This window comes from Arachis hypogaea, chromosome 17 (assembly GCF_003086295.3).
Source record: "Arachis hypogaea cultivar Tifrunner chromosome 17, arahy.Tifrunner.gnm2.J5K5, whole genome shotgun sequence".
NCBI classification, from domain to species: Eukaryota; Viridiplantae; Streptophyta; class Magnoliopsida; order Fabales; family Fabaceae; genus Arachis; species Arachis hypogaea.
The window spans coordinates 2,452,182-2,462,360 of NC_092052.1; the positions used below are offsets into that span (position 1 = coordinate 2,452,182).

At 31.6% G+C, this 10,179-nt stretch overlaps 2 protein-coding genes across 4 annotated transcripts; one reads left to right on the top strand and one right to left on the bottom strand.

Moving 5' to 3' along the window:
- The first annotated feature begins 1,868 nt into the window (after positions 1-1,868).
- LOC112766088 (phosphatidate cytidylyltransferase 1) lies at positions 1,869-5,435 on the top strand. Its single transcript, XM_072223233.1, has 12 exons — positions 1,869-1,873; positions 2,017-2,023; positions 2,426-2,691; positions 2,848-2,999; positions 3,088-3,229; positions 3,332-3,488; positions 3,819-3,866; positions 3,976-4,062; positions 4,169-4,297; positions 4,582-4,638; positions 4,818-4,901; positions 5,071-5,435. The coding sequence occupies exons 1-12, from the start codon at positions 1,869-1,871 to the stop codon at positions 5,158-5,160; spliced, it is 1,224 nt and encodes a 407-aa protein (XP_072079334.1). The 3' UTR covers positions 5,161-5,435.
- On the bottom strand, positions 3,138-10,152 carry LOC112766086 (trigger factor-like protein TIG, Chloroplastic). 3 transcript variants are annotated; one of them, XM_025811944.2, is made up of 14 exons: positions 9,744-10,152; positions 9,022-9,105; positions 8,632-8,760; positions 8,190-8,278; positions 7,923-8,106; positions 7,601-7,691; positions 7,335-7,489; positions 6,928-7,020; positions 6,746-6,838; positions 6,365-6,445; positions 6,087-6,236; positions 5,836-5,931; positions 5,632-5,744; positions 3,138-3,477 (listed from the first exon to the last, which is right to left on the bottom strand). In XM_025811944.2, the coding sequence occupies exons 1-13, from the start codon at positions 10,089-10,091 to the stop codon at positions 5,667-5,669; spliced, it is 1,671 nt and encodes a 556-aa protein (XP_025667729.1). In that variant the 5' UTR covers positions 10,092-10,152; the 3' UTR covers positions 3,138-3,477; positions 5,632-5,666. The 3 variants fall into 3 exon arrangements, with proteins under 3 accessions (XP_025667729.1, XP_072079241.1, XP_025667728.1); XM_072223140.1 differs by lacking the exon at positions 3,138-3,477 and adding an exon at positions 4,794-4,918; XM_025811943.2 differs by lacking the exon at positions 3,138-3,477 and having other exon boundaries at positions 5,511-5,744.
- Positions 10,153-10,179: the final 27 nt, after the last annotated feature.

Below are 10,179 nucleotides of genomic sequence, written 5' to 3' on the forward strand. Positions count from 1 at the left end.
CCAATAGAATATTTGTACAATGTGTACAATGGGTTATATGAGTTAAAAAATAAACATGGTATTAGGGATAATAAACATCTCATCCCAAAAGTTTAAATTGATTTTGGAGTTCACCAATGATCAAACTCTTGACCTTTCGGATCTAGAGCTTTGATACCATGTTATGATACTATTCATCCCAAAAAGCTTCAACTAATGGGAAAAGATAACACTAATAGTTATATCTCTAATACTTCTCTAAATCTTTGTTGTGCACATTGTACAAATATTCCATTGGCTCCCTATACTTTTTCTTTAGTCAAATATATTTAATCATTTAACAATTTTTAATTAACAATTTTACATAAAAATAACTGCATATGAATTTTTATAAAAAAAAAATCCTTATTTTCATACCATAAATTCATTATTGTGTTATATTACACACTAACTATTGTTAAAAAATTTCTTCATATATCCAACACCCAATGTTACAAAGCGTATGTATTAAAAAAAAATCCATCACATAATATATATATACGAAAAAATAATCATTGTTCATTTATATATATTTAAATATATTATTTTATATATTTTCAATGTATATTTCGTATTTTAATATAATTATACTAATGTAATTTGATTTATCTACCTCTTAAGTTAAACTTTGATAAATACATTAATTTTTTTTTTTAACCAAAGATAGGAGACTTGAACCCACAACCTCTTAAATGAGGATGGAGAAACTATGACATTTGAGTTATAACTCATTGGCGATAAATACATTAAGTAATTTAATTATATAAATATAGTTTATATCAATAATTAATTTACTAACGAATATTATATATATATATATATATATATATATATATATATATATATATATATATATATATATATATATCATTCGATTCGATTTCAGCTAAGAAGATAAGATTTTATTGTTAATGTTATACATATATTTATGATCACTAGGCATAAGGAATTGGAGTGTATAAGGAGGGACGATTATATAGTTAGAAATATTTGGGTGGTCAAAGAAAACCGCTATATAGTTTGTTGTGTCTCTCTTTTCCCTCAAACATAGCCAAGCCACATTCAACAAATTACATTCACATCACACATCACACATCACATCACATCCTGCGTTTTCTTCCTCTTCAACAACGTAACTTTCACCAAGTAAGTAAATTCTCTCTTTTTGCATTACAATAATAACTTGTACGATTTCATTCTCAATACTAATGATCATGCATGTCATTTCTTTCTTGAGTTTGAGATAGGCAAAGATCTATTCTATTCCAATAATAACAATGCATATATTCATTGTTGAATTAGGTTAAATAATGACACATAATACATTGAGATCAATTTATGTTAAGTGTATGGTTTTAAATTGCGGATCACATAACATCATCACATGATTTTAACTTCATTATTGTTTTTGAAGATCATATATAATCATGGATTTGCTTATTATTATTACACCCTAAATTTTGTGATGTATGATGTTAGGGGGATCAAGGTCTAAATGCATTCATGTCTTCCACTCCAAAACATCTCCGAAATATCTCTACATCATCAATGAGAGATATCAATAATGAATTCCATAACTGTAACTCTCCAAGAACTCCAGGTTTTATTCGCCAACGAAAGCATTCACACTCAAACGAGGTTAGTAATTTGTTCAATTATATTCGCAATTAAGGACATTGAGTAAGCAGACGAGTAAGCTAACTACTAGACCGATTCAATTTAGTTATTTATTTGAACATATAAATATTAGTGTACCTCGTAGGTACTAATATGTTATTTTGAATAACTATCTTGGGTTGGTCGAGTGGTTAGCTCACGTAAGTGTTTGGGGTTCAAATTTTATCTTGTACATGCAGTAATCTATTGGCCAGCGACAGACACTTAGATAGCGTTTGTTTTGAGGTGCTGGGACAGAGGTTGAGAAACTGAGACTCAGTATCATATTTATTGGCTCAGAGACTGGTATTAAAATTTTTGTTTCTGTCCCTAAAATTTTAGTATTTCAGTATCTTCAAAAAGTGAGGACATTGGAGACCAAAATTTTTAGAGACGAAAACTGAAACTTTAATAACATTTTATACCTAAAATACCCTCATTTCAATTAATTAATTCCAATTTTACTTTTTGTACAAATTAAATTAGAGTTTTATTTTTATTTTAATTTTTGTCTTTTATTTTGCACTAAACAGAATATTGAGATTTATTTCAGTCTGTCTCGAGTCTCTGTGCCTCAATTTCAGTCTTTTAATCTCTGTCTCTCTACCAAACGCTACCTTAAAGAGAACTCAATTTCGCGATGAATTAGTTCTTAATCTGTCGAATTAAAAGATAACATGGACAACTAAAAAAATATGTTATTTTGAATATAGCAATATGCTGATTTTTTTTTTCCTTAAATTATGTGCAGATTCCTGCAGAGATAAGCAAATTAAATGGGACTAACCATTTGCTTATCGATGACAAAGCTAAGTACAAGTCAATGTGGATACGTGCATACTCATCACTATGGATGCTTTTAAGTCTCTTACTTCTCATATACTTGGGTCATCTTTACATGTGGGCCATGGTGGTTGTTATTCAAATCTTTATGGCACATGAACTCTTCAATCTACTAAGAAAGGCTAATACTAATAATCAAGATAAACGTCTCCCTAAGTTTAAGTTCTTGAACTGGTAAGCTACATACTACTTTCATTTTCATGCTAAATAGTGTCTTAGGTTTTGATAACTCTTGGTTATCTTAATTAGGATTAGGACCACTAATTAGGATAGAACTATACAGAGATATTAAAAAATAGCAAGATGATGATATGATTTTGAATGTTGTAGGCATTTTTTCTTCACAGCAATGCTATACGTATATGGGCGTATTCTGAGTCAGCAACTTGTGAATACAGTTTCATCAGATAAATTCCTATATAGACTTGTCAGCAACGTCATCAAGTATCAGATGGTTATATGTTACTTCCTATATATTGCAGGTTAGTTATTTAAATTAGTTGCTTAATTATTACAAAGTTTAATTATAATTATATCAGAGTAATTGGTTTCATTTATATATAATCTCAGGTTTTGTATGGTTTATTCTTTCACTAAGGAAGAGATATTACAAGTACCAATTTGGTCAATATGCATGGATTCATATGATACTCATTGTTGTGTTTGCCCAATCTGCATTCACTGTAGCCAATATATTTGAAGGCATATTCTGGTAATATGTAATACATTTTCATCCATTACCTTAAAATATTATATCATTATTAAGATTAAGATTAAGAAGAAACTAACTAACATGTTAAATTTTGTTATGAAGGTTTCTTTTCCCTGCAGGGCTAATTGCAATGAATGATGTTGCTGCATATTTCTTTGGTTTCTTTTTTGGGAGGACACCTCTTATAAAGCTTTCTCCAAAGAAAACATGGGAAGGTTTCATTGGAGCTTCTGTTGCCACCATGATTGCTGCATTTGCGGTAACCATCAATCACTTGTTTGGCGAGAGAGACAGATATTGAAAAAGATAAAAATACATCTGTTTTGATATAAAATTTGTCTATTTTTCTATTCGTCTGAAATCTAAGAATACGAAAATAGAAAAAGAAATAACTTTTTTAGTAGTTACTTCCATGAAGACATCTTCATGTGAAGATATTATGGACTATTAGATAGTTTGACATGTTTGACTGAACCATCTAACGGTTCGTAATATCATGAGTGGTGGCCAACTTTTTTTTCCTAAGAACAAAACATGTTAAAAAATGACAAAAAGACATAACTGATTTAACTGTTAATATTTGCTGCAGTTTGCTAACTTCTTGGGTCGCTTCCATTGGCTAACATGTCCAAGGAAGGTAACAATCTTTCATTGGATTAAACTAATTAATTAATATATGAATTTGACCAAAGGACTTGTGATGTTCCTAACTATGGTATCATTTTTGGTGGAATCAATCAATTCAGGACTTATCAACTGGTTGGCTTAAGTGTGACCCTGATCCAATATTTAAGCCAGAGTACATTCCTTTACCAACATTAATTGCTCAATGGGTAATTCATAATAATAATTCTTGAGTTTTAGAAATTTTATTATAATAATCATAATCTTATAATTAGGCTCTTTTTCTTTTTAAATAATTTTGCAACATGTTTTTAGCTTCCTTGGAAAGAGATAGCAGTTTTGCCAGTACAGTGGCATGCCTTGTGGATGGGACTATTTGCCTCCATTATAGCACCATTTGGAGGATTTTTTGCAAGTGGTTTCAAAAGGGCTTTCAAAATCAAGGTCTTTCTTTGCTCTTTAATTTAATTTGGAGTAAATTAGATGATATTACATATGACCAATTATTTTTCAGTCAATATCAGCCAACCTTTTCAAAATTATCCTTTTATTCTAAATTTTAAACTCTAAATCTGAACTCTAAAACCTAAATTCTCAAAATAGTGAGCATTAAAAAAAATTACAATAAAAAAAATAATTAATGTTAGTTAATTAAAATTTGATTCCCTATATTTATTCTGATGTAAAATACTATCTCAGTGTCCCTTAATATCTTTCTATGAATACAGGACTTTGGAGACAGTATACCTGGACATGGTGGAGTCACTGACAGAATGGATTGTCAGGTATATATGAATCTATAAATATTAATAGGTATACAGTAATCTAAGCAGACAATAATTTAATTCAGGGAATAGTGTCACTATAGTATTACAGTAATTAACTTGCTGTTCAAGATATTCATATGCAATAATCCAAAAAATTATATTGTTTTTACACTGTGTTAGCATGCATCCCTTTTCAGATGGTAATGGCTGTTTTTGTCTACATCTACTATCAATCATTCATTGCTCCCCATGACTATTCAGTTGAGATGGTTTTAGGCCAGGTCAGCATTCTTTTTCTCTAAGAAATTTATTTAGTAATTTTCCATTAAGTTGAAATCAGATAACTCTAGTTCCTTCTAACAATATTTAGATGTTCTCAGAGAATACAAATATAACCACTTAACTTTATTTAATCTAAAACTTATATGCAATTATCTATTGATGATGTAGGTATTGAGGAACCTTGATATGGAGGAGCAACATGCTCTTTACAACAAGCTGGGGCAGGTTTTAAGAGAAAGCCGTTTCATTCAAGATTGATTTAATGTACATTTTTTTATAAACCATGCTTTCATTAGTTAATATTGATAGATGATGCCCCTATTGGAACAAGGGGGTAATCATCAAAAAAAGAAAAAAAAAATTGGTTTTTGACTCATACTCTCATTCTAGCTGCTCAAGTAGGTACAACTTATTTCTCTCTAGGCCTTTAACATTGAAAAATTTAATATTTGGTATTATTGTTACCTGTTTGTCTGAAACTTTAAATAGTTTGTAATCTGAAATTACAACGCTGACAACAAAGCATTATCTCATTAAGTGGGGTCGATTATTGACGTAACCTGAGGCAGGCCATGTCAAACTTTGCAAAGAAGTTTAACACAGACAGATGTTTCTAAGTTGCAATTATGTTCTTAAAATTATTTCTTCAAAATTCAATCAATAATAGTTTATTTTCTCATAACATACATCAGCCGAAACGAAATTCATACAAATAAATATAGAACTTACACTTTCTTGGCTTTGCTTTTGCCACTGTTTATCTCTCATCTGGTTACATACTGAATCTCTGCATGTTCTCTCAACCATTCAAGCACCTTAGCTCCTTCTAGTATTTCTTGGACCTTCATAGAAGTTCAAAAGTATCATATTAAATCAATGAGTAGAATGAGTATAGAATTTAAGTCAACAAACTTGAAAGAACATGCAAATTACCTGATCCTTTACCCTTTCCTCATCATATTCTTGATTTTGACGTTTGAATTCGGTGATGGAATTCTCAACCTCCTTGACAAGGTCCTCAGTGGAGAACTGCAAAAGAATTATGCAGAAATCATTTTAATAAGCACAAAGCATTCAACAAACATACTAAAATGGTCCAATAGGAAAGCAAATGTTATTTCTCAATCACATCAAATTGAGTGGCCAAAACATAAAGGATAAATGTCTTAATCAGATAAGCATGCCTGCAGATTTTCGCGCCTATATATATCACCAACGGCCAGATTCTGTTTTATCAAATTTCTTATATTGTCCTTCTGATGCTCAAGATATTCATTCACAGCCTTTTGACTTGACAGAGAAGCCAATTGCTGGTCATTTAGATTCATCTTCGCCTGCATAACATTAGGACAAGCAAGTATAGTAAATCATGTGTAGCGCGGAGAAACAAGACGACCTTTTGTTTTTACAAAATATTGGAACACAATTTACTTGATTTGCTTGAAACAGTTGCAATAAGTACCTGTATTTCTAAAAGGCTGGCTCCATATAGCTGCCTACCTTGTTCCTCAAACAAGGATTGAGGTATATCAACTTCTACCATCTGAAAATGACAAGTATAAATATGTGTTGTGATAAACAATGCATACACCAGCATTTTCTTGTAGCAGGTAATGCAAAAATATCAACAACGGATGTTTTCCAAGTATAAATTTTCCAACATACTTGATATAGATTATTTGACCATTCAGGCCATACAAAAAAGAGGGTCATATCATTATCTCATCCCTTGTTAATGAGAAGTATGCAAATTGCAAACAAAATTGAGAAACATGCATTGCAACCTACAAGACTAGACAACTTCAAAATAATACTGCTACCAATCAATACAATGTCACTTTACCTTGGAAATCTGATCTAATATAGCATTATCAGTTGCTTGTTCTCTAGCTGATTGCTCCACCTCTTGACATCTCTGCAACAATAGGTCTTTGACCTGAAAATTCATACCAAAAAGTTAAGACTCAGAATTCAACTTGATATAATTCTTCATTTTTACACTCTAAAATGAAAATAATTCTTCACCTGTTGCACTGTCGTGCATCCAGGGATAAGCTTATCAGCAATAGAATCATCCAGTTCCGGCAAATCTCTGTAAAATAGTTCTTTGCATTCAACCTATAATCAATGAAGAGAGGTTTAATAAGCATGACTCAATATAGTCAGAGGCCGGTCTAACAGCTAAGCCAATAATAAGATAATAAATATCTAGTGACGAATGAGGATACATGAACTACAAAATTCATGTTCTCAGAGCTAGTGAAGCACTCTATGTATCCTATTTAAAAGGTCCAAAGTTTTTAACAAAAGGAGGATTAAAAGCACCATAGAAGTCTGTAAAATATGCGGCTACATAAAGCACTAGGCTGGCTTGTGGCCCTAATACAATAAACTTTTGGATTGAGCATGTGAATTGTGTATAAGAAACTTACAGTAAACTGAGCATGAACACCACGGAGATTTTCTTGATTCCATGTTTCAGGAAACACAAGAGGAAATGACTTTGTTTCACCCGGACGAATTCCAATTATAGAATCAAGGAAACCGGGCAATATTCTGTAACCATCTTCTGTATCGAAGTTAAATCCTGCACACGCAATAGAATAAGGTTTAGCGGAAAAAAAGTTCATGATATACCACGAACAAGAATGCTACCCCTATATCGGTATATGATCATCCTTCAAGAACATCACCAGACCTTTACTTTCAGCAGAAGGAATATTTTTAATCTTTGATTCATCTTGATCAATGGTTGTTGCTGAGATGTCAATGACAACAACATCACCAGCCTGCAAACAAAATAAAGTTGATGTCAATTTGGGCAAAAAATAATTACCAGGATAATACTAAATACAAAGAAAATGAAACACTATTTGATTGCCAATTATTTTCTAGTAATTAGTAAAAATATGAAAATGATCAGAACTTCAAAATTTGAGGAAAATGATTAAAATGTTAGCAAAGAATCATATTAAAATGCATGTACACCAAGTTGATGGATATAAATCAAGTTCAGCCACCTGTAGTCCTCTGTCAGCAACAACCTTCAGCGCACCAATGGATTTGTGACGCCTTTTGAATTCTTGTTCAGATGCTTTCTGAGCATCAATATCACTGTCTATTTCAACAACAATTTTCAGATTCTTGTATCCATTATCAGGAACCCATTTGATTTCAGGTACAATATCAGCAAGGACATCATATCTGGAGAACAGAAATCGGGAACAATAATCAATAAAACTTCCCACCGAGTATTACACATTTAGCTTAACCAATACATGTTGTACCTAAGACTCCCTTGAGAAGAATATGTTTTCTCCAACTCAGAAAATTTAGTCACTATACGCACAGAGTCCGGCAAAGCCTTTCTGGTAACCTAATAAATAGAATGGATCATTATGTATTAAGTATGAGACCAAAGTAGTATATCTTATCTAATAATCCATTTGTTTTTTCAGTATTAACTTCGGATAAACGATAAATAGTAGAAAACATTATAATTAAACAAAAAGATCCCTTGATCAGTATCAATCTCAGCAGCATATAGATTTCAGGCCATGTTGTTGACAATGAGGAAAGATCAATAACTATTTAAGCATCACTTTGAAGAATGAAGAGAGATTTCAGTAATTTCAAATAAACGCAACGAACTGAATTGTATAATAGACTAAACATTAGGAAGAAACTAAGACATAAGAAGATAAGAAAGTAAACCATAATGCAACATACTGAAGTCATAGCATGTGGAAGTGTTCTCCTCAATATAGATTCGATTGTGGCCTTCTGAACATTTTTGCGCCCGACGTAACCGACAAGAATACTTTCTGGAACCGGCTTTCCGGGGCGGAATCCGGGGACCTGTTGATGTGAAACGGTAAATTAGCCCATAAAAGTAGCATACTATTTCAAAAATTTTGGATACATGAATCTTGAGCAAACTTCTGAGATATATGGTGAAGCAGTAACCTCGGACTGTAAAAATTAGTCAGCTAAAATATTTTATAAGAATAACAAGGTAGGGATGTTATGCTCATCAATGTAGATACAAAAGAATCATAAACTGCGGGCATTATAGATAATAATTGCATGTATAAAGCATAAATTAAGTGGTGATAGTACCTTTGCTTGCTTTGTAAACTCAGATATGACCCTTTTGTAACAATCCTCACAGACAACTGGTGGCACCTCCACTTGAAGTCTAACCTGCAATGAAATGAGATAATATGTTGAAATAAAAGGTCAGTTTTTTTAAGGGTACTGAATATATTATTGAATGCCTAACTACAAGTGCATATAAATTATAAACTAATTGAATCCTTCTTTATAGTCCCACAAACTTAGACTCATAAAATTTTCAATTAGGTTATTTCTAACTATTTTTTGTTTAAAAATCCATTTTTTTTCCGAATATACGTTTTTGTATACCAATGAAATATTCTAAAAGCAAATATTCTATGATTATTGTGTTTTCTTCTTAAAAATAACAACTAACAAGGATCTAATTACAAAATTTTATTTAGTATAGGACCCAATCATAAACTTTTAAACATTTAATTAAAAATTTGATGAAATTATGTGTAATTAAACCTTAAGTAATCATATATAAAAGCATATTATTGACAATAGAAATTAAAAAATAAACCAAAACCCTTAAAAAATCTCACTTTCTAAAATAGTCCTAATTGTGCAAACACCTTACTAACATAGATTGCAGAAGCTACTCTATTGAGCTAGAATCTAAGCAAACCAAAACTTCGAGCATCGATGTAATTATGTAAATGAGCTATTAAAATCAAAGCATTGACAGAAAAAAAAAACGGATGAAGAAGAAGAGCGCATACTCTGGAATTGGGTTCTTGTGTTTCGGTGACGTTCAACTCTGCCGGAAGACGGTCCATTTTCTCTTCTGTGGAAGAAGCAGCCGCCGAAGAAGAAGAAGCTGAAACAGTGAAGGGAGAAAAACTACCGTGATAATGGTGAAAGAGAAAGGGTTGTTGTTGGAAGTGGTGAAGAACATGATGATTATGATAATGAGATGATGAGAGGTTGAAGTAGTTGCTGGATTTGGAAGGTGTTGCATAGTTACAAGTAGTTGCACGAAGAAGAGAGTTAGAAGAAGAAGAAGAAGAAGAAGAAGAAGGGGAAGTGCGATGAAGAAGAGTTGTTAAGGTTCGAGAACAGAGCTCCATTCTTGAAGTTAGTAGCAGATAGACTTCACAGCTTGCTCGGATAATAATAATAATAAATAAATATATAAAATTAGAAACTAGAAACAAA